Here is a 24,088-nt window from a genome sequence, read left to right as displayed (position 1 = left end):
CAACTGACCAGTTCCACAATTATGGTTCGCCGCCCCAGCTTGCACACAGACACAAAAACTAAAAGCACAGTGGCCCCCTATCTGCTTTTGTTCTCCAATCGCTCTTTAAGATCAATCCTCTTGCGATTTAGATGGATCCTATTGTCGACAAGAGAGATATTCTTATAAGGAAACAAATTTGCAGTGATGAATCCACGTGCCGATTTTGTAATGATAAAGGGGCAATAGAAACCGCAAGGCATCTCTTACTGGAATGTCCAGCCAGTGCTTTGCAAAAAATGGTGTATTTAAAAATGTTGCTCCACAGAATAAGTTGGGTAGACACAGTTTATGGAAAAGGTGTCAAAGCAACAACCTGCCGTCAGTATGGATTGCTGTGTCAGAATTTTTTTATTCTCTGAAGTTGGGTGTCCCATTTGATATCAAGGAGAGTGTATAACTATCGATCAATTTTGAAGTGCTCTTAATTGTCTTTTTAATGTAATGTTTTATGATAATTGATTTTTGATGTTGTTTGTATTGTCAGAGATACTATGTGGTTCTTTACAATGGTAATGTGGAAATAATCGGATATGGCCTGAATGGAGAACTGACTGGGACAATTTTATAGAAGGATGGGTTACACTCCAGTTCTCCTGTTCCAGAAGGATTTCAGGAAGTTTATGGCTGGGCAGCAACTGCAAGTACCCAGGGTGGAAGGGTAGGATGTTCCACTACTGCTATTTGCGGATGATGCTGTGCTACTCATGCGCACAGAAATAAGTGATTTGAGGTCTAAAACCTGCAAATAAAAGACATTCTGCAAAAGAAAGCTGTGAAGGATTCCATCCGCAAGGTTTTCTTTTGGCTCCCTCCTGTCTATTTTGGTGGTTGGGGTCCAACACCTCTCTCCCACTGCACTCCACCTACCCCTATTACCTACCTCAACCAGCTCTGGCTTCCTCTTCCCTCCAGGCTGCACCTGTGAAATAACAGACATACAGCATCGAGACGTGCCCTTCTGTACATCGTTTTTATTTTTTCTTCAGGGCATGTTCTAGAGACCACAATCGAAATAAAGAGCATTACATAACCTACTGGGTACCTTTTGTAATTACAACATCCGGGAGATGCTCATTAACCATGGTGATGGGACCAGCTAAATGCCAATTTATGAATTTTGGTGGAAATCGTAAATGTTTAGAGGTAGTATCTCACTTTGATTCTCGGCTGTCTGCTTTGATACACAGCATGGGGGGCTACAGTTAGAAATGAATGTGAATAGAATGGGCTAATCCGCTAGTAGGATTCTGAGGTTCAATGGGAAGTTGGGGGGGAAATCCCCCTGCACAGGCATTTGACGGTTGTCAACGGAAGCCTGTCCCAGCGACTATCTATGGTGCTGGCGTTTGGGGGGATTCACCATGCTCCACAGTGACTGTAGTTAAAGTGTCCATCCTTAGAAGTCCCATTTCATTTTCAGAGGGAACAATAAGTGGACCCCTGCATCTAGAGGAAATAGTATGTCCTATCACTGATTGTACTGCACTCTTACCAATCATATATTTGATTATGCAATAGTCCAGACGATACCGAGTCACACTGAAAGTTTTTTTATAACGTGTGGATGCGCGTTTGAAGATCCTGTGCCAGCCTGGGTGAAAATAACTTTGTATGCATATGGCTCTACTATGATTACTAGGGATTCCCTTGGGTAAGCAAGGAAGAGATTTTGGGATAGGAGAATTGAGGCAATGTTGTAAACTGGACAAACGCCCAGGCTGACCCGGGTTTTGAAACATAATGATGTATGGGAGATGGAGACCTATGGTGTCTCATCTATTCATGTGGTTTAGATTGGGGCTAACTGAGAAGTGTGACAGTGATAAGATGTTAAGACTGCAATGCAATTCTTGCTCTTGCGACTGCATTATCACAGAAGGAGATGGGAGGGCTCCTATCCCTCTTTAGGTCAAACAATTTTAAAACGTGTAAGTAGGCTGTGAAATACTGCAATAACACTAAAGATGAGACAGTGATGGAAGTATTAGCGTGCTGACTCACTGCGGTCAAGAGGACTTATTCCCTAAATTTGTAGGCGTTGCAAAGACAGAGAGATGTGACAAATGGACTCAAGAGTTATTTCACAGAATTTCTCATTTGTATTGCTCATGTCTTAGTATAGTAGTGTCTTTTTTAGTGATTGTGGTCTACCAATTATTTTTGTGACGATATTGTGTTATATTGTAATGGATTTTACTACACAGTCAAGCAATAAGGATGAGAGAGAGCAAGCTACAAAGACACCTAGACAAAGCAGGCTATAGGGAAGGGGAAAGAAGGAAAGATGGAGTAAGTGATACAGGGGGAGTGAGAGAGGGCAACTGACTGACACACCGACTGTGACTGAGGCAGTGAGGCTAGGATGAAGCAGAAGGACTAATACAAAGGAGTAGGACTATGGCAAAGGAGAAAGACCTTGGTGAAGAAGTAATGTGATGAGGAAAATGGACTGTGATAAAGGACTGGCAGTAGGGCAAAACTGGAGAAGGACTGTGACAAAGGACGGAAGATGCAGAAGGTGCATGACAAAGGAGAAGGAGGGCCACAAAGGAGAAGGAGGGCCCCACCACAAAGGTGAAGGAGGGCCACAAAGGAGAAAGAGGGCGACAAAGGAGATGGTGAAAGAGGGTGTCAAAGGAGATGGAGAAGGAGGGCGACAAAGGAGGACAACAAAGGAGGAGAAGGTGGGCGACAAAGGAGATGGAGGGCGACAAAGGAGGAGGAGGAGTGCGACCAACGAGACGGAGAGCGACAAAAGGATGGAGCGTGAGAAAAGGAGTGTGACAAAGGAGAAGGAGCGTGACAAAGCAGAAGGAGCGTGACAAAGGAGAAGGAGCGCGACAAAGGAGAAGGAGTGCGACAAAGAGGAGGGTGAAGGAAGGCAACAAATTAGATGGGGAAGGAGGGCGATAAAGGAGATGGGGAAGGAGGGCAACAAAGAGGATGGTGAAGGAGGGCAACAAAGAGGATGGTGAAGGAGGGCAACAAAGGAGGAGAAGGAAGAGGGCGATTAGGGAGGAGAAGGAAGAGGGTGACGGTAACAGAGGACAAGGAGGGCGAGAAAGAAGATGGTGAAAGAGGGCGACAAAGAAGATGGTGAAAGAGGGCGACAAAGAAGATGGTGAAAGAGGGCGAAAAGAAGATGGTGAAAGAGGGCGACAAAGAAGATGGTGAAAGAGGGCGACAAAGAAGATGGTGAAAGAGGGCGAAAAGAAGATGGTGAAAGAGGGCGAAAAAGAAGATGGTGAAAGAGGGCGAAAAAGAAGATGGTGAAAGACGGTGACAAAGAAGATGGTGAAAGAGGGTGGCAAAGAAGATGGTGAAAGAGGGTGACAAAGGAGCACGACAAAGGAGCGCGACAATGGAAAGGAGCGCGACAAATTAGAAGGCGCGCATCAAAGGAGAAGATGCGTGTCAAAGGAAAAGGATCACGACAAAGGAAAAGGATCACGACTAAGGAAGAGGAGCTTAACAAAGGAAAAGGAGCTTAACAAAGGAGAGAGAAGATGGTGAAGCATGACGAAGGAGAAAGAGTGCGACAAAGGAGACGGTGAAAGACGGCGACAAAGGAGACGGTGAAAGACAGCGACAGAAGATGGTGAAAGAGGGTGACAAAGAAGAAGAAGGGCGACAAAGGGGACGACAAAGTAGAAGGAGCGCGACAAAGGTTAAGAGGACGACAAAGAAGAGGAGCGTGACAAAGGAGAGGAGCGTGACAAAGAAGGAGGGCGACAAAGGAGAAGGAGGGCGACAAGGGAGAAGGAGGGAGACAAGGGAGAAGGAGGGAGACAAGGGAGAAGGAGGGCGACAAGGGAGAAGGAGGGCGACAAAGGAGAAGGAGGGCGACAAGGGAGAAGGAGGGCGACAAAGGAGAAGGAGCGCGACAAAGGAGAAGGAGCGCGACAAAGGAGAAGGAGCACGACAAAGGAGAAGGAGCGCGACAAAGATGAGGGTGAAGGAAGGCAACAAATTAGATGGGGAAGGAGGGCGATAAAGGAGATGGGGAAGGAGGGCGATAAAGGAGATGGGGAAGGAGGGCAACAAAGAGGATGGTGAAGGAGGACAACAAAGAGGATGGTGAAGGAGGGCAACAAAGAGGATGGTGAAGGAGGGCAACAAAGGAGGAGAAGGAAGAGGGCGATTAGGGAGGAGAAGGAAGAGGGTGACGGCAACAGAGGACAAGGAGGGCGAGAAAGAAGATGGTGAAAGAGGGCAACAAAGAAGATGGTGAAAGAGGGCGACAAAGAAGATGGTGAAAGAGGGCTACAAAGAAGATGGTGAAAGAGGGCGAAAAGAAGATGGTGAAAGAGGGCGAAAAGAAGATGGTGAAAGAGGGCGAAAAAGAAGATGGTGAAAGAGGGCGAAAAAGAAGATGGTGAAAGAGGGTGGCAAAGAAGATGGTGAAAGAGGACGACAAAGAAGAAGAAGGGCGACAAAGGGGACAACAAAGTAGAAGGAGCGCGACAAAGGATAAGAGGACGACAAAGGAGAGGAGCGCGACAAAGGAGAAGGAGGGCGACAAAGGAGAAGGAGGGCGACAAAGGAGAAGGAGGGCGACAAGGGCGAAGGAGGGCGACAAGGGCGAAGGAGCGCGTCAAAGGAAAAGGAGCTTAACAAAGGAGATGGAGAAGATGGTGAAGAATGATGAAGGAGAAAGAGTGCAACAAACAAGTTGGTGAAGGACCCCAACAAATGAGAAGGACCCTGACAAAGGAGAAGCACAGTGACAAAGGAGAAGAAGCGCGACAAAGGAGAATAAGCGCGACAAAGGAGAAGGAGCGTGACGAAGGAGGAGCGCAGCGAAGGAGAAGGAGCGCAGCGAAGGAGAAGGTGCGCGGCGAAGGAGCGTAGCAAAGCAGATGGAGAAGGAGCCTGACAATGGAGAAGGAGCCCGACAAAGAAGGGGGACAAAGGCAAAGGAGCGCAACAAAGGAAAAGGAGCACGACAAAGGAAAAGAAGAAAGACTGCAACAAAGGAGAAGGACTGAGGAAGGACAAGCAGTGTGATGAAGAAGGACTTAATGTAGGAGGGATGACAAAGGAATGTGACTAGGGAGGACTCATTCTCAATCCCCATTCTCTTCGCTCTTGCACTGTATTGGCAACCAGGTGGTGCTTATATGTGCCAAACACAGAAAGATACGAGCCATGTGTTAGGCTTGGTTATGTGCATATCTGGAAGGAAGAGTTGAATGAGAATGAATCCTGACACCAATGCAAAATACAGGTTGAACCAAAATTTGGTGTGACCCATGGAGCAGTATCCGCCCAATTACACATTGGCTATCCTGCACAGGATCACCCACCATTCCTCTGCCTTCATAAAGACTACGGTCGAAACGCGCGTTGGCTCCGCTTCACCTGCACCTAGCATGTTCTGCTAGGCCTGTGATCTATGTGTGTTACAACATTAAAAACGTTCATTGATTGACAAGTCAGTAGGTTTGACCCATTATTTCAAATACCCAACAACCAAGTAACTCACGGCTACAACCAATAATTAAGAACCACCCGCCAGCGTCATTATAAAACTAGGTTTGTCAACTTATCCAGTATCTACGCAGGTAGGGCTAGTTGAAAAGCTTCGTTTTTAGTGATTTCCGGAAAGGCTGTGAGGGAGGTCTCATTCCTGAGAGCGGTGGGTAGGTTGTTCCATCTTTTAGGTGCTAGGAATAGAAAGCTCGCCCCACCAGCTTTGGCTCTTGACAACCAGGACGAGGAGCTGGTTGGAGTGTTGGGCTTTCTTGGGTCGCGATTTTTTTTTGCCAGGTAAGGAGGGGCTGAGGGGGATAGGCATCTGTCAGTGATGGTCAAGGTTTTGAATAGTATGCGCTCTTTGACAGGAAGCCAGTGGGCTTTGTATCCGGCCTGAGAGATGTGCTCCCTATTAGGGATGCTTAATGCCGCTCTAAGGGCATTATTTTCAGTGATTTGCAGTTTATTGAGGTTTTTTTGTTGCGGTACCTAGAAAAAGAATGTTGCAATAGTCCAGCTTAGCCCCAATAGTGGCTCTAGCTATAGTGAGGTTGTTTTTGGGAAAGAGGTATGGTTTGACTGCATTGATGATCTTGCTGGTGAGTGGTGCCGATGAGGAGATGGCACTGACTTGGCACGTCATTGAGAGGGTGGAATCCAGGGACACTTCCAATGTTTTGACTGCTTCTGGAGGTTGTTATAACGGTGTTCGCAATATTAAAGGATTTATATTGGCTGTCAAGTCTGTTGAGGGTTTCCTTTGGTCCTGCTAGGAGGATCTCTGTTTTGTCTCTTTAGCCGCCATCCAGGCTTGGATGAGGGCATATGTTTTGTTGAGTGTAGCCAAGTCGAGGTCATAGGAGCCAGAGAGGGGGATGAGAACTTGGGTATCACCGGCGTAGTTGGTTTATGCTATGCCGTGATTATCCAAGTCAATAAAAAGTGGTAGGGTAAATATGTTGTATAGTGTAGGCGAGGTGCACGAACCTTGTGGAACTCCACAGTGGATGGCGGTTGGGCTAGCATAGGCCTGATCAGAGAAGACTCTCATAAGTCTTCCTTCCAAGAAAGAGGTGATCCAAGAAGTGGCTTCCTTGGAGAAAAGGGCATCCATGAGATGCCTGCAGAGTGTCTTGTGATCTACAAGATCAAAAGCTGCTGACAGGTCAAGGAGCAGGAGCAGCGCTGGCTTGCCTTTGTCCATGATTTCTCCTAACTGGTTTTTAAGGTCGATAATGCGGACTCTGTTCCGTGGCGTGATTGTCTCTGGCCAAGGATATTGTTGGTTTCCAGAAAATGTTGAATTTGTACATAGGCAGCCTTGTCCAAAATGTTGAGCAGAGATGGCACGGTAGTTATAGGTCTGTAGTGGTTTGGTAAACCTGGATCCAGGGAGGGTTTTTGAGCAGGGGGTGAACCCATGATCCTTTGAGGGTGGCGGGAAAAATGCCCAATTCAAAGGAGGCGTTGATGAAGGCTGTAATGAATGGTGCTAGAGAGTCTGCGCAGTCTTTTACGAGGCTAGCAGGGCAGATATCCCCTTAACTAAGAGATGGTTTGATTTTCTTCATGATGGCTAGGGGTTCGGGTTCAGTGACTTCTCTGAAGGAGAAGAGCTTTTTATTATTGATATTAGGCTTCAGGAAAGGTGTGCTGGGCGAGCTAGCTTTTTTTTTAGTGCTTTGTAGTGCGATTTGATGTTTTTCTGGAGGAGGTTGATTTTATTTATCATAGCAGCCTGGATATTGGTGCACCAGGTTTCGTCTTTCCCGATTTCTTGGGTTTTGCTTAGGAGGGGCTGCCAGTTCCTTGAATATAGCAAATAGCTCAGTTGATCTAGATTTTGCATTTGAGATTCTTGCATTGTAGGCTGCCGCTTTAGCCATCTTGATGGATTTTTTGTATTGAGTGGCCAGAGTTTGGTAGACCTCTAGCGTGGATTTGTGGGGTGAGGATTGCCACTTGTTAAGTGCAGAGCGTTTCTGGGCGCAAAGTACTTGTAGTCCAGGAGTGAACCAAGAGTTAGAGTGTTTATTTGATTTTGCTTTTTTTCAAATGGTATCAACTGCTGCTTTGATTGTAGAGTTATAGAGTTCTACCAGTGCCAAGGGGTCCTTGGAGAACGGAGGTTTCGGAACTGACGCCTCCAAGAAGGGGAGGATCCTATCTTTAGTCAGGAGTCATGTGGATCTGGCTACTGCCGGGGGGAATGGTTGAGTGGTTTTAGTAGTGTTAGTGGTCGGGACGAAGAAGTGTATGAGGTTGTGGTCAGTCCAGGGACAGGGGGCATTGGAGCTGATATCTACAGCACAGCTGTGGTCGGCTATCCGATTTAGGCTACAACATTTAGTGTGCATGTGGTCAGTGACTCTTTGGCGGAAACTCATTTCCTGGAGTGCTTTGGCCAACAACTTGAAGCCGAGGTTGAAGTCCCCTAGAAGGATTGTTTTAGTAGAGTTTTTTTAGGTTAGGTCATCACCTAGCAAGTGCAAGAGATTCCTGTGAAAGTCAAGTATTGGGCCTGGTGGACGGTAGATGATGTGGAAGGTGTGGTATTGTTGGGTGAGAGGGAGAGTTTTGCAGAGAGAGTATCTGAATTCTCACCTACTGAAGAGTTAATTTGTCTAATGTCAAGGGCCACCTGTGCTAGCTGTTCTGTCCTGACGGAAGATGGAATAGCCTGGTGCGAGGGTTAGACATGTGGCTGGTCCTGATGCGCTATTGAGCCATGTTTTGGTGATGGTGAGTATGTCCAAGTCTAGGTCGGTGAGGAGGTTGTGAATTTCAGTGGCACGAGAAGGAAGCAAGCTAGCGTTGATACGGGCACATTGGAGTGGGGTGTGTGAGGATGCTAGCGCATTCCCCGTGTTGGGGCGAGATGAGGGTCTAGTGTGCTTGTGGGCGTTAGATGGGGTAGTAGGCCTCTGTGTGTGGTGGGGGGTTGTTGAAATTATTGTTTCCTCTGAGTGTTAGGAGGAGTAGGTGGGCGGTGCGCTCCCAGTAGTTGGTTTCTTATTATGGTGGGTCTGGGACGGCTTGGGATGAGTAGGGGGCGCTCAGGGCAGTGTGAGCTTCCTAGGCTACGAGCTGACGGGTAGGAAAAGTTGTGAGTGTGGTTAGGCATCAGGGCGTGTAGGGCAGGAGGGAGGCTGAAGGAGGGTAGGAAAAGTGTAGGGGGGGATGTGTTCCAGGTTGGGGTTTTTTCCTGCCATGATGTGGGTCAGGCAGGATTCGGGTTGGCACAGTGGCAGTACAAATATAGTATGGGCATCAATTTAGCAGGGAAGGGTGCATGGATACAATATAGACTGTTTGGGCACCAGTTAGGCAGGCAGGGGTGCACAGGTAAAATACAAACTGTTTGGGCACCAATTAGGCAGGCAGCAAGGTAAAATACAAACTGTTTGGTCACCTGTTAGGCAGGCAGGGGTGCACAGGTAAAATACAAACTGTTTGGGCACCAATTAGGCAGGCAGCAGGGTAAAATACAAACTGTTTGGGCACCAATTAGACAGGCAGCAAGGTAGAATACAAACTATTTGGGCACCAGTTAGGCAGGCTTGGGTTCACAAGTAAAATACAAACACATTGGGCATCAATTAGGCAGGCAGCAGGGTAAAATACAAACTGGTCAGGCACCAGTTAGGCAGGCAGGGATGCACAGGTAAATACAGAATGTTTAGGCCGGTGGGCGATGCAGTGCTAAGTCTGCTGCACTGGATGGCGTAAAAGTGTCAGGCTATGCTGGCATGCAGATGGTCCGCATCGTGAGATTAATCATTCCTCGAGGGCCAGAGGGGCAAACAGGTGTATGGCTATTGGGTGTTGTAGGACATGTTTTACATGCAGCTGTTAATGGGCAGTTTTAGCGCTACAAACAAGTTTAGCAGAGAGCGCAGGTGTCTATAGGAAGCTAATCCAACAATCAGAGAAGTAGACTATACCTACATTCTATTGCACATCACAGTGGGCTAACAAGACATATAGTAACCATACATTTCAAATAAGAGTACTTCTGCGATAGTGTAGATATCGGCAGTACATTTGCATGTTATAATTTATAAACACAGTGGGTGGGCAGCATAAACATGTCGATAGGCGTGAGCAGTACCCAGTACGGCCTAGGGTGTGTGGGCCGATTGTTCAAGGTGCATATATGCAGGTTAGGGCAGCCTGCACAGATGGTTATGGATTGGACGTGGCGGTCATGTGTGCCGAGCTGAGCGTGCGATGGCTATGCTCACGCAGAAGGCCGAGGGGCAAGATGAGTGCATGCGATGATAGAGCTGGTTGTGGAACTTCAGAGGTCTTAGGAGCAGCAAGTGAGGCGATGACTGGTGAGTCGGACGAAAGTGTTTAAGTCCCCAGCAGGTGGGTAGAAGGACCGTGGGATGCTGTTAAGACTGGCAGTTGCAGATGGTAGGGCAAGGATGCAAGATGGATCACTACTAGTTTGGGAACAATGAAATGGAGGTAGTACTTACAGTTAAGTTAACTTGAATGGGGTGACAGAGTTTCTGGCCGAAGACAAGAATGGCCTGGACAGGCACAGACAGGCCCTTTTGTTGCGGCCCTTCGGCTGCGAGACCGGCTTCCGCCTGCCGGCTTGGCCAATGGGCAATGGTTGGTACGAGGACCAATCAGGGTATGGCAACAGCCATACACAGCTGCATCTACAAAGGTGCATGTTGTGGCCGTAAAGGACGACAGGATGCTGCAATGGGCTTTAACTGTCTTTATTACGAGACAAACAGGTGGGCATAAACTTGGTACGCTGCAACGGGGGAACTACTCACATTTCAGTTCAGGGCCCTACCAGTTGCATCACTGGGGGCAAGGTGTGCACAAAGATGGCACGCTGCAAGCTTCCAGAGCTCCCATGTGGCCTCCTATGGCTTTGGAGTTATGCCCTGGAAGCTGGTGTCATTAGGTTCTTAAGGGCCTCAGTTCCGATGGCTCCTCATCAGGAGCAGCGCTCTCCGTCGACCTCCTGGTCTGGCGCTTTGCCAACACTGGCGGGAACGTTGTCTCGCAGAGTGCGGGCTCACGAGATCTCGTTAGGTCCAGATCTCGCGAGACCACACTCCCACGATCACGTGACGTTCCCACAGTGCAAATAATGGTGCAGCCATTTTGGAGTGTGCCGATCATGGTGAACCTTGTAGAACTTGCAGCGGTTATTCTTCTGGTGCTCTTTCTCAGGATAAAGAAGCTGCTCATCGGGTGCAGCTCGTAAATACTGCCATAGTGATATTGGCTCACTGGCCTACCTTGCAGGCACGACGTCAGGGCTTCCCCCGCCTCTATTATGTTGCGTGGAGGGGTTGGGGCATCCATAGTGCTTCAAGGCACTGGATCGGGGTGGGAGAGGGCTCCAGCCCTCTCACAGGCAGCAGACACAGGATAGAATGTAGGATGCATTTTCACTGAAAAGAATTAATTTGTCACTTTATCACATTTTAGAAGGCTCAATAGTGATGCGTCTGTGGCTGGCGGATGGTACCTGCTCATGGTTTGTGATTATCAAAGTCAGGGCGCTATATTAGAGCTGGTTGATGAAGATTTGGATTAAATGTGTGGTGCTTTTGCTGCTCAGCTGGGTTTAGATTAACAATTCTCTCATACAACCACCATTAACCACTTCAATGATGCATGTATGTTTCTGCAGTGTTAAGTGAAATTAGCAGTAAATGACACATTCTTAGCACTGGGAAGGTAGTACAAGAATTGAAATACATGTTCTCAGAGTTTCAGTAATCTGTCTCTGGTCTTCAAAATTAATCCCTCATGCACAATAAAGTATACCAGCCCTGTTGGCTGGGATACCCAAATACCAACTTCAGCGGCTTCAGGTTACACAGAATTCTGCGGTGCAACTGATGTTCTCACTACCACAGAAATCATTGATCTCAGAGTTTCGGAAGAGCCTTCAGTGGCTTCCATTGGCTTCCAATGCAGCAGCGAATACACTTCAAATTTGTATGCCTTGTCTTTCAATGTATTTACGGCCCGCTCCTACTTACTTGACATCTAGAATTTTAAGTCATCAGCCTACTCGGACACTGCGATCGATGGGAAAAAGCCTGTTGGTAATTCCCCCTTCTAGAACCACTACTTGGGGTGACATACATTTCTCTGTTGTGGGGCCTCGAGCCTGGAATTCCCTTCCTTTACATTTATGGTAAATACATTCTTTAACTACTTTTCGGAAAAAACTGAAAACATACTTATATGCGTAGTTACAAATCCACCTGCGCCTAGATGCAGTCCGCTGGCAGGCTCCCCGGCGGGATATGTGCGTTGAAAATTTAAAAATCAAATCAAGTAGGATATGAAAATTAGCCCTTCCACAATTTGACATATTACAATTAAAAGAATGCATATTTAAGGTCTCACTTTGGGCCTGTCCAGAGTGGTAAAATGCATGAATAGTCATGAAGTAACCCCTCCTTTTCTTGTATTTGTCAGGCAGCTCAGTGCGCACACGATTATGATAGCTGCAGAGATGGTATGGATTCGGCCTACTCAAAGCTGACAGATTCCATAAGAATCCATGTAAATGCCTCCCACAATGCACATACATGCTGGAGCAATTCATGATTTTTTGCATTACAAGAAGGCGAAACACATGGAAATCTGGGACTGCCTGGATTTATATCTATTGATTAGACCCAAGAATCAAAATTGCATCGAGGACCGAATCCACAGAAGTGCTCACAGGAGGAGTCACCTCTGTGCCCTTAATGGCGATAGGGAAAATTACATTATTGTTCTTGCTCAACAAAGCAATATGTAGGGCTGCACCTATACCATACCATTGAGGCAGTAAAGGTTCCTTAAGCCTAACTCAACTGGTATTTCAGTAACTCACAGTTTGGTTCTGGGATTGCCAACTCACGATAGTGCTTTTTGAATGAAATTGTGGTTGAGTCAATGGGGACACAATCACAGCAGTGCATTGGTTATACCATGTACATTAGACACACCCAAAGCTGCGCCACCAACATTAGTTAGACTCCAAATGTGGCATAATATACATTTCCTTAAGCCATTTGGTGGTTTTCAGGTGATATTTATTACTTGATTTTGCCCATAGACTGTTAAACAGTCTATGGGCAAAATATATTATGCCACATTTGGAGTCTAACTAATGTCGGTGGTGCAGCTTTGGGTGTGTCTAATGTACACTGTAAGAAGCCGGGGGGAGGGGTGGGGGGTTTGGTCCCTCCTAAAAAACGACACACCAACGCGACACAACCTATCAAGGTGGTATATTTATGTCGCTGGCAGAAGAAGTTGAGCCCATAACAAAACCCCAACTACTTCCTTTGTTATACTACATAACATCTTATTTATCACTTTATGAAAGAGTGGATGACAAACTACCTAGTTAGGTCGTTCATGAAAGACGTATTCCAGTGCCCAGAAATCTGCTGCTGAGAAGATTTTATTGAGAAATCTGCGACAACATTCCAACTGACCCCCGTTAGTCCGAGCGTTCATCAAATAACCCAGGACATGGGCTAGAGAAAATGAACTGACAAAACAAACGTCTTTGTGCATCATATATCTGCCCCTTGATTTACTGACATATATTACCTGGTTGTGAGTCCATGTGCTCTCTTTCTGCTGTTGTGCATCCCGTAGCTCAGCCTCCAGCATCTGCTGAGCTCGCCTGGCATCTGTCAGTTGACGCTCCTTCTGCCGCACTGCCCTCTGGGCCTTCTGCATCTCCAGCTGAGTGCAGAATAATGAATTCTGTAGGTTAAGAAGATCTACCTCAGGCTGAGTACGAGGCGGTGACCCAGGGACCTGACAAGAAAATAAAGTCAATACAAATATCCTTAAGGAGAAATATTGCCAAAATAGATGCAAAAATAAAACCTTTCAAGAAATCACTTGACATATTGCCATGGGAATGCTACTGTTTCCAGAGGTCACGCACACTTGAAACGTTATTTGTGGTCTAACCGTGGAGATGTTAAGCTATCTATTGCAGCCAAGGGGCTTTTTTACTAACATGGGCCAAAACATGTAAACATTTGAACATTACAATTTGCAAATAAAAAAAAACAAGAAACGCAATGGGAATTGCAAAAAGAAAAAAGATCCTTTTCAAGAAAAGCACAAAGGTGATGACCAATTTTACAACTGAACTGAGCACTACTATTGTCAACAGTTTACAATTCCCATTAGCACTTAAATGATTTGGAACAAAGCGGCAGATCATCACCCCCTTCAATGTTGTTGGATTCACTATACCATTGTTTCTAGAATGCATTAAGATATTGATTTACTTGGGCCTGGAATACTGCGTGGGAGCCTCAGAGCTTTAAGGGGGATTGTTAGGGAGTGTTACTAAAGTCCACCTAAGGTAGGACTAGAGAAGACTCACTCTTAGATGCACAGGGCTCAAATTCTTAGATTGGCATGTACCACCGAAAAGGTTTGGTAGCTATGGCTGAGCAACCAGGCTTAGTCTAGGAGGGAGAATGGCTGTATTAAGAGTACAAAGACCTCTGAGCACACCTGCAGTCAGGGAATCACTTAAACACTATAGCTATATAAAAATATGCTTATTTATTATATATAGACAATGTTCAATTCAAGTCTGTGAGGAAGGTTTCATCCATATATACAATAGGACATTTGCAGTTGCAATGCTCATTTCACAGTTAAGGCCTTCAGATGGTAAACCAGGTAAGTATGCTTTGAGTCAGCAACCCATTAATCAACCACACTTACTAATTAGCCACGCTGGTAGTTCAGATAACTTTGTGTAGGCTGAAAAGTTGAACATCAGATGGGGAAATTGGGTGACCAGTGACCCTGGATGGCAGAATAAAAGGAAGGCAGCCGCTGTTCGGATGATGCTTTGAAGTAACAGGTAGGTACCAAATTCTGATTCAAAGGGATCAAGGGGGTTATATAGGCAAACTGAAGGATTTAAGCCTTTGAGACAAGTGTCCTTAGGGCTGGGAGAACACGGTTGGGTTGTCCACCCAAACGTGACTCAGCAAGCTCAGGAGGAGCAAACACCAACTCAAAAACTATCTAGGTAAGCACCCAGGAGTTAAACAGTACCTTCTGTGGTAAAGAAGACTGCAGCTCCGGTTCGGTTATCTGGCCTTGGTGGATGGATGAAAAACCTTTGGCAGGAGCAGACGGCGAGACCCAGCAGATGATTTTCACAGCACTTGGATATGGAGGCTCGACACAGGCTTTGTAGCAGCAATGGTTGTCTCCCAGCAGATTTTTTCCTTCTCTCTGTCCTCAACTGTTCTGCTGTTCTGAGGGGACTTCTATGGCGAGGATGAAGTCTCTGTAGGTTCAGATCGATGCCCACAAGTTTGCAGCCGGAACGGCACTTGGCAGACGATGCACCAGAGCACTGCCAGAGGTCCCAGGGTATTCGGTATTGCAGGCCTGGAAGGTCGCAGCACTTCATGGGATGGCTCAATCTGAAGCTGGTCTCAAGACTGGTTAGGCCCACCAGTCCAAGGGAGGAAGTCGTCCGGTCTGAATATTTCCTGTCGCACAGAAGAAAGGGCTGGAGCTGCAGCAGTCAATCAGTCGGCCTGGCTGTTGCTGCAGGTGGCTGCAGACATCCTTCTTCAATGTTTCTTCTAGTGGTCGACTCTGGTGCAGCATCAAGATCCTCACCTTTTATGCAAGAACCCAGCCAACTAGCATGCACGCAACATGCAAACTTTGGGTGCAGGCACCCAGTTAGAACTGGATCGAAACAGGCACACTGGAGGACAATGACCTGAGGAGTTTCAGTGTCCTCCCAGCTTCCTGTCCTCCTAGACAGACTGGCAACTCCTGACAGGCTTCTCAAAGGGAGCCGGTCGAAGACAAAGGAATGAGCGGGACCTCTCCCACTCAGATGAGCAGAGGAAGGATCAAGAAAAGGCAAGCCATTATGAGTTGGCGAAAAAAGAAGACAGGCACCATTTTAGGTCAATGGTGACCCATGTGGCTTTACTGCAGCCATGACAGCAGCCTGTGTATAAAAGTCATGAACAGTCGGTAGAAAATATCCACTGTCACCAGCCACTCAGTTAGACTTTCCACTGTAACTATAAAGTTACAGGAGAAGTGAGGAAGAGATACTATGTATCCCCTCAGTCCTCCACATAAGGTTGGTTGGCCAGATCTTACAAAGGAAAAGCATAGGTAGGATGAAAGCATCCCCTTATCCTGGTAACATTCAAGTTAGCCCAGGAAAACAAAGTAAAACCAAAGAACAAGTTACTTACCCCAGGTAACGTTCTTTCGACTGGATGTTCCTTCCACGTATTCCTCATCTTTGATATTCGATATCCAGCTTCGGCTGCTTTGGAAAAGCAAATTCGGCAGTGCACTGATGCAGTGGACTCGATGTCCCTCGAGGGCCTCAGTCACGAGGATGATGTCATCAAGGGCACATTTAGCACGTGCAGTGCCTGTTGGCTTCAGTTCTGTTTTTCTTACAGCAGAAATACCTGCATAATTACAGGATTGACCATACTCAACTTTGAAGGAGCAAAAGCTGTAATAGCATGGGAAATTCTACTGTGGGGTAGGTTGGGAGGGCGATGAGAATACGTGGGAGGAACATCCAGTCGAAAGAACGTTACCAGTAAGAATTCAGTTTTTGAAAATGGTTTTCATGAACCGAATGCAGTACAGCTTTCCCAAAGCTTCCATCCTGCCCAAGGGAAGACTCAAGGCAGTAATGTTTTGTGAACGTGTGAATAGTAGACCACGTTGCTGCCTCACAAATACTTTTAATCAGTACACCCCTTTGCAGGACTGTAGAGGTAGCCATACCCAGGTTGGAATGGGCCTTTAAACCTTCAGGAGGATCCTTGCTTGCCAGTTTATAGCATTCCGAAATTGCCAGAATGATCCACCTGGATAAGGTCTGTTTAACATCCTGACCAAGCTTGTGGCCTGTATAGCCAAAGAAAAGCTGATCATCAATCCGAAGTTTTGATAGCCTAGGTATGTAAAAGCTCAGAGCTCTGCGTGGTTCCACCCTATGTAATCTCTTCTCATCTTTGCCAGGATTCAGTGGAGGATAGAAAGAAGGTAAAATAATGTTCTGCCCTACGTGAAAATCAGAAATGATTTTAGGTAGAAATGAAGGCTTAACCCTCAGAACAACCCTATCCTGATGGAAGATAGAGGGTGGCTTGGATGAAACCGCCTGCAATTCACACACTCTACGGGCTGAAGTTAAAGCTACCAAGAGAATGGTTTTAAAAGTTAACCATAATGGACATGAGTGTAAAGGTTCAAAGGGCGCACACATTAGACATTTTAGTACCAGATGAAGGTCCCAAACTAGAACCTGAAAGGGAGATGGGGAAGACATTGGTGAGCCCCTTTAGAAATTGTGTCACCAGTGGGATTTTGAAATATGTACATCCTTCCGACGAGCGCTTAAAGATAGATAGCGCCGCTAACTAGCCTTTAATAGTTCCAACCTAGGGCCCCAGATTGGCTAAGGATAGTAGAAAGGAAAACACCTCTGGTGTTTCGCACAGAAAAGGGCCTATATTCTTGTCTTTGCACCAGTTGCAGAAAGTGTTTCAACGGCAACAGTACAAAGACTTTGTTGCTGGCCTTCTGGCCGAAAGCAAAATCTCCATTACATTATCCGGAGGTACCAATCCTTATATCTCAGCCTTTCAGAAACCATGCGTGAAGGCTGAATGTCTTGACCTCTGGATGGAGAACCTGACCTTCCTCCCTCGAGAGAAGGTCCTCTCTTATTGGAAGACACATTGGAGGGCAGATTGGCATGTCCAGAAGGTCTGGGTACCATGACCTCCTGGCCCAATTTGGAGAAAATTAGGATCATGCATTTCCTGTACTTTCTCAACCTCCTGATCATGTGAGGAATAGCAGAGACTGGAGGAAATGCATACAGGAGTGGAAACTCCCAGTCCACTACGAACAGTACAGTTCACACTTCCGGTTGACACTGGTCGCAAACAGATCCACTTGAGGGGTTCCTAAAGGGTGAACATCTCTTGAAGGACTTCCTGAGGTAGTTCCCACTCGTGGGACACTGTGTTCAGCCTGCTCTGAGCGTTCACCGCCGTGTTCTCTTCTAGGTGAACTGCCGATAGAGAGATTCCTTCTTGGCTTGCCCAGTACCAGAGCTGTGTTGCCTCTCTGCACAGCGGTAGTGACCCTACACCTCACCTCTTGTTGAGGTAGTACATGGCCACTGTGTTGTCTGTCATTAGCAGGATACTCTTTCCTCGCACAGAGGGCAGAAAGGCCTTCAGCGCTAGTCTGATTGCCCTCAGCACAAAAAGATTGATATGTTTTTTGGACTCCGATGGAGACAGATGACCGCTTACTGTCACATCTTTGGTGTGGGCTCCCCACCCTTTGAGTGAGGCATCCGTCACTACTGTTTTCTCCGGCCCTGGTTGCCAAAACGGCCGTCCCATCAGAATAATTGTCCTTGCAGGCCCATCACAGAAGATCCTGTGTGACCCTGTTTGGAACCTCAAGTAGGTCTGACATGTGTCCTGAGAACTGGGACCATTGTGTTCCGAGGGCTGCACCAGAAAAATGCAGGATGCCATGAGGCCGAGCAACCTTAAAAGAAATCAAAGGCTGGGAGATGCTGGGCACTCTGAAACTTGGTGACCATCTGCAGAATGTCTAGAGCCCTCACCTCAGATGGCAATCTCTTTCCGAAGGATGTATCCAGTACAGCCCTGATGAATTGGAGCTTTTGAGAAGGTGTCATATGGGACTTCTTGTAATTGAGGGAGAAGCCCAGTCTGTGAAGAGAGTGGTAGGGCATGCTGAGATGATGCAGCACTTGTTCGGGAGAACTCGCCCTAATCAGCCATTCATCCAGGTAGGGGTGGATGTGAATCCCCCCGATCTCCTGAGACTCGCTGCCACCACCGCCAACAGTCTGGTGAAAGCCCTCAGGGCGGAGGTTAGCCCGCATGACAGAAGTCGAAACTGATAATGAGAACCATCAATGGCGAACCTCAGGTATTATCTGTGCTTGAGATGTATTGGCACATGAAGATAACCATCCTCAAGGTCAAGGTCCAATGACACCATCCAATCCTGGAGTTGGAGGGCCTGAAAGATCTGAGAAAGTGGGACCATCCTCAACTTGTCCTTCCTGAGGAACTTGTTCAAGATGGGTCTCAGTCCTCCGTCCTTCTTGGGTATTAGGAAATATGGAGAATACCATCCCTTGTTCCTCTTGCCTACAAGCACTGGTTCTATAGTGCCTTTCTCTAGCAGGGTTAACATTTCATGCACAAGGAGTGGATCTGTAATCCTCAAAGCGTGGCTCCTCAGTGGATTGCTCGGAGGTCTATGAATGAAAGGAAGGCAGTACCCATGGGCTATGGTTTTCAATGCCCGAGCATCCGAAGTAATGTCTCGCCATTCTTCTAAATGCTGAGATAGTCTGCCTCCCGCTGGTGATCTGTGACTCAAGACCTTTTGAGACGGCTGATGCAGTGGCTGATGGTAAAGATGCCCCTGCTTGAGCGGGCTTCGCACCTCTCCCTCGTCCACAACGAGGGAATCATCTTTGGCCTCTTTAACAAGCCATTCCTTTCGCTCTTCCAACTGAGCAGTAGTAGCGAAAAGATCTACCCCTCCAAAGCTGTCAACTGGGGCGAAGGGCTGAGGCTGCCTAATAGCGGCACCTAAAGATTTGGCTGCCGCCTTCGAGGTCTGTAACTTCAAGGCTTTCATCAGCCTTGTTGCCAAAAAGGTGAAACCCGTCAAAAGGCATGTTGAAGAGTCTGGATTGCACATCCGGCACAAAAGCAGACTTCCTCAACCAAACAAATCTGCATATTACGGTGCTAGTTGCCATGGCTCTGCTGATGCTGTCAGCAGAATCCTGACCCGACTGAAGAGACTCACACAAGGCTTCTTTGCTGTCTCGTAACAAAAGCTAAGAACCATTCTCTTTCCTCCGCCTCGGGAATGTGCTCTGCCGCCATGGATTGCAGTCCCATAGTATGAATGAGAATTTTGCAAGGGCACATGTGGAGTTGGCTGATTTGAGCACCATACTTCCTGTAGAAAATACTTTCCTTGCCCATCATCTACTCTCTGGTCATCCCCATCTAGAGAGATAGTAGGATAAGCTGCTTGCTTGGAAGTTGCGGTAGCTGTCTGGACTATGATACTCTCTGGAGTGGGGTGTTTAGATAGGTAGTCAGGGTCACTACTGGAAGGACAGTATTTTTTGGTTAGTTTTTTGTTCACTGCCGGATTAGTTTCTGGTGTCGCCCAATTGCTGCCACCCTTATTTGGAGAGCATTATGAAAAGGGAGTATAAGATCCATCTGTGGACCCTTATCCAGGATGTCCGTCAGATCATCCTGGTCACATGAGACCTACTCCACCCACATAGTCTACCACCTTGGATATTAGCTGCCTATAAAAAGCATCAGAGTGCTCCCCCGCCTCAGGTCTTCAAAAATCCACCTCAGGTGAGGTGTCTACCAGACTGGCCATCTGTATATTGTCATAAAGGTCTTTTAACCTTGATTCTTCAGAAATAAAGCTTTCAGGCACCTTTGGTGTACCAAATTGGAGACCAAAAGGTTAATCATTGTCTGAAGGTGGATCCTAGTGATAGTTTCGAATGGCTAAGTTTCGAATAAAAATACGTCGAAAAAATGCATTTTAAAAAAAATAAATTAATGGGGGAGTCCTCCCTAACCCCTGTTTTTTTACCTCTTAACACCCATTTTTGTCAAAAAAATAAAATAAATCTTTACCTACAAAGAAATGCTTTTTTGATGCATTTTTTTTTCGAAACTTTTGTCATTCGAAACTTATGTTTTCAAAACAATGCCTGGATACTTCTGAAGGTTCATTCTCCTCATAACATTGAGGTGATAGACTTAAAATATTCTTTCCTTGGTAAAGGAACATAAGTCTTTTCAGGTATAGGCATTAAGGGTTTGATAAACTGCACCAAAATCTTGTTGGACTTCAATGGCGCCATAGGTTTAGAGGGCGCGGTTGGTGTCGACGGTACACCTGGCGTTGAGGGCGCAGCTGGCGTCAATGGCGCAGACAACTTCGAAGGTGATGCCGATGACGAGGGATTTGGTGGCGCTGAGGGCGACCTCGACTTAGTTTATGTTTTCGGCTGGAAGGATCCTTCAATGACTTGTCATCGTGTCAATGTCTTAACGGCTCTCAACGAGGATCAGGCCTTTGTCCCGGCCACGCAGGATTTGGCTCGAGCCCTTTCGTTACCAGCTTCTTTGGAAGGCGCAGTAGGAGCATGGCTTGCAGTGGGTTTTTGTTGTTGAAATATTTTCAGCATTTCTGCTCTAAATGCTTCCCATTCGGCAGGTGTGGAGTTTTTAGTGGGGCAAGATACCCTCTCAGGGGAGGTGACTGATGAAGTCGAAGAAGGCGATATATGGTGCCTTTTCTTTTTTACTTCCTGGTGGGAGTCACTCCTCGATTTTTTAACTTTCTTCCTCTGAGGAGAGTCACCTGTCAACTCGTTGGTCGATGGTTATTTGGTCGGGGTAGATGGAGATTCTTTGGGGTTTCTACCTACCGCCAATTACCCCTTTCGCTCCTTAAGGGCCTTTCCGGTCATAGACTGGCACTTGGAGCAGGCCAAGGTCTTATGCTCCACCACAAAACACCATAGACATATACGGTGCGGGGCGGTTAATGACATTTTCGAGTCACAATCTCGACACTTTTCGAACCCGGGCTTGGGGTAGTCGGTGTAAGAAGAAGACATACTGCGAAGTAACAAAAGAAGCTATCCGTATTTCTCGAAGCGATAGCTTACGCGTAAAAATGGAACTGAAGCCAACGGGCGCTGTACGTGCTGTATATGGCTTTGATTACTTCATCCTCGAGGCGGTGGCCCACGAGGGACATAGAGTTGACTGCATCGACGCACGGCACCCTCTGCCGAAAACATTTTTCCGAAGCAGCTGAAGCAGGACATCGAATATCAAAGATGAGGAATACGTGGGAGGACACAATCCATTCAGAGAAGCTAAAAGAGCTCCCAGCAACACTGCACAAAAGATGCTGTGTACTGCAATAGTAAAATACAGATGGCATTGAAAAAGGCGGGAGGAAAGCAGTATCCATCAAGAGAAACCAAAGGGGGTTCTGTGAGTCACAGAATAAAAAGGAGTGACTGAGGAAAAAGGTTCTCACTCACTCAGGAGAGTCAGAAAAAACCCAAATAGACCAGCAAAACATGCTGGGGGCCTCCCTAAGCGGGGAGAAGCATACACAAGATGAAAATTCTACCCAACCGGGACGCACACAGAGGATGAGAGAGAATATTCTAGACAATGATGCGTGGCAGGTTTGCTACAAAGTGGAAGGTTGCGATCTGCTGAATGACCCCTATGTGTACATTTGAATGGACATGTGACCTTAAGGTGGGAGGAGCCCACAGAGTAAAAACATGCATATGTTGTGTTGGATCTGGTCTGACGTGTCAGCCAGAGTCCACTCATGTCAAGAAAGAGGGTTACTTTTCCAAAATGAAAAAATGTTAATTTATTTAGATTATTTTCAGGAACATTTCAATTTATCAGTGAAATGTGTTGAAATTCAAAAGCCATCAGCAAACCCTCAATTCACATTTTATTTTCCTACCAAAAAGAAAGAATGGGAGGAAGCACAGTCAGAGATTGTTCAACAAACAGAACAGCACCAGTCTTTTCAATGTGTCTATGATCACAAGGGACGCTGTGATGTACCAAGGCAGAAAAGAAAAGCAGGAGGCAACCTGAAGAAGAAAGAGTCCTACAGATGCAGACTGGGTGAGCAGGTGAGGCACACTGTGGCAGAAAAGCAGAGCGTATCAGGAGGTAAAGACTTGGAAATGACAAACACACAGACTGGTACAAGCAGTGAAGATGTAGGTTGAGAAAGACAATACAATGTGAGCTAGAGAGAAACAGAGTGCAAGAATTTGAAGGAAGGCTGCCAAATGCTGTATCAGCAGTGCCTTGCCGAGGATGGGGGTGACAGGCGAGAAGCCACAAATATGCAGCAAAGGAGAGGAGGCACATAGCAGCCACTTGCAGCTAACCAGACCCGTGAACAACCCACCAGAGAACATCGACATTTGGAGGAAAAGTGAGACACAGAGTGGTCAAGGGGCCATGAAAACAGGAGGTTTCCAGGAAATGTGAGACTGAGACAAACAGACAAAAATAGCATAGTGAGTATTAGAAAAAGTGTGCTGCATATTTGAACTAGTAGGAATCATTGCTAGAGTCATAGAGCAAATGTACTATGCGAGAAAAACACCAAATGCTGGAACTTTTAACAAAAGGTTCCGAAAGCTATTGAGCAAATGAACACACATAAGAGCACAGCATTTTTTAACCAGGGGCAAATGTTCCTAAAGCCACTGAGAAAGCAAGTATTGAGAAACTGAGCTATGTTAGAAAAACTCAGGCAGGAACTCAAAGGCAAAGGTCCCAGAAAATGAGAAAGTATGGAATGTGAAGGTGAAGATACAACAGACGCGCAAGCAAAAAGCCAACAATAGAAACTGTTGCAACATAAGAGAAAAGCTGAACATTTCCGGACCACCTGACAAAACCTATAACAAAATCTTAGAACTCCATTCTATTATCAGTCAGAATTCCAAAATGTAACCCACATATGGCGCGACGAGTGAGATAAAGAGGAACTAATTCAGGTCCATAATCCAGTGGGTATTGAAACTTCATTAGCATGAATACTCCAGCCACGTTAACACTAGGATTCATCAAATGTAAACTGAAAACCTCTACCAACGATCAGACAGTGAAAACACTTACCCGATACTCGTGAAGGACTGAGCTTCGGTTCCAACTAATTTAAAGATTGTAACAATCCCCAGGATGTTACTCCTGAATAGCACCCAGATTAGGATTAGGACTGAAGAATTCTACTGATGTAGGTGGGGGAGGGATTGATGGAGACTATAAAGGAAACGTGAGAGTTGTACTGTTCAACTTTGGTGATTTTTGTTGAGATACAGCAAGGCCATAGGATAGCTTAGCTGATATATGACTAACTCATAGGCATGAAGTAGAAACCCTGAATCACTGAGGATGGATAGATTATTTTGTGCACTACACTTAGTTAATTCCTTCTTTGTATAGGTTCAGACCCTGCCAAGACATTAAGCCACAGAGATAGTTTTTCTTTAGTATGTACTGCCTAGGCTTCTGTGGCAGCGATCAGACTGGTATGTAGGGATAAGTATTGGTTTCTCTCATGCATTTGGTGTGTCTCAACTATCAGATATTAAAAACTAAATGACGCTGAGACCTGAATCATAAAAGAGCATGGGAAACGTACAGAGAGTCCAAGAAATCTGGTTTTGTCTGCCTACTGACTTGACTCAAGGAAGAAAATGTATTCTTTGAAGTCCTACGCTTATTGTACACATTCCTCATGTTTCCATTATATGTGCCCATAGGCCTCAGAGAAGTGCAAGTCTGAATTCTTCCTGGCTAATCTCTACCACAGTCTGTTTCAAAGGCCTGCACAGTAGGCTCCTAAGTCAAAGGATTCA

At 46.3% G+C, this 24,088-nt stretch overlaps 1 protein-coding gene across 15 annotated transcripts in view; it reads right to left on the bottom strand.

Annotated features, from left to right (window-relative positions):
* The window catches only part of PDE4DIP (phosphodiesterase 4D interacting protein), a 1,465,918-nt gene that overhangs the window by 486,657 nt on the left and 955,173 nt on the right, over window positions 1–24,088 (bottom strand). For all 15 annotated transcript variants that reach the window (XM_069641322.1, XM_069641325.1, XM_069641324.1 and 12 more), the window contains one exon: window positions 13,117–13,329. In XM_069641322.1, the coding sequence (XP_069497423.1) occupies window positions 13,117–13,329 (213 nt within the window). The remainder of the gene's footprint in view (window positions 1–13,116; window positions 13,330–24,088) is intronic.

This window comes from Ambystoma mexicanum, chromosome 1q, assembly GCF_040938575.1.
Source record: "Ambystoma mexicanum isolate Mex_15411 chromosome 1q, UKY_AmexF1_1, whole genome shotgun sequence".
Classification (NCBI taxonomy): domain Eukaryota; kingdom Metazoa; phylum Chordata; class Amphibia; order Caudata; family Ambystomatidae; genus Ambystoma; species Ambystoma mexicanum.
The sequence above is the reverse complement of the archived record's forward strand: the minus strand, read 5'-3'. Positions and strand labels throughout refer to the sequence as shown.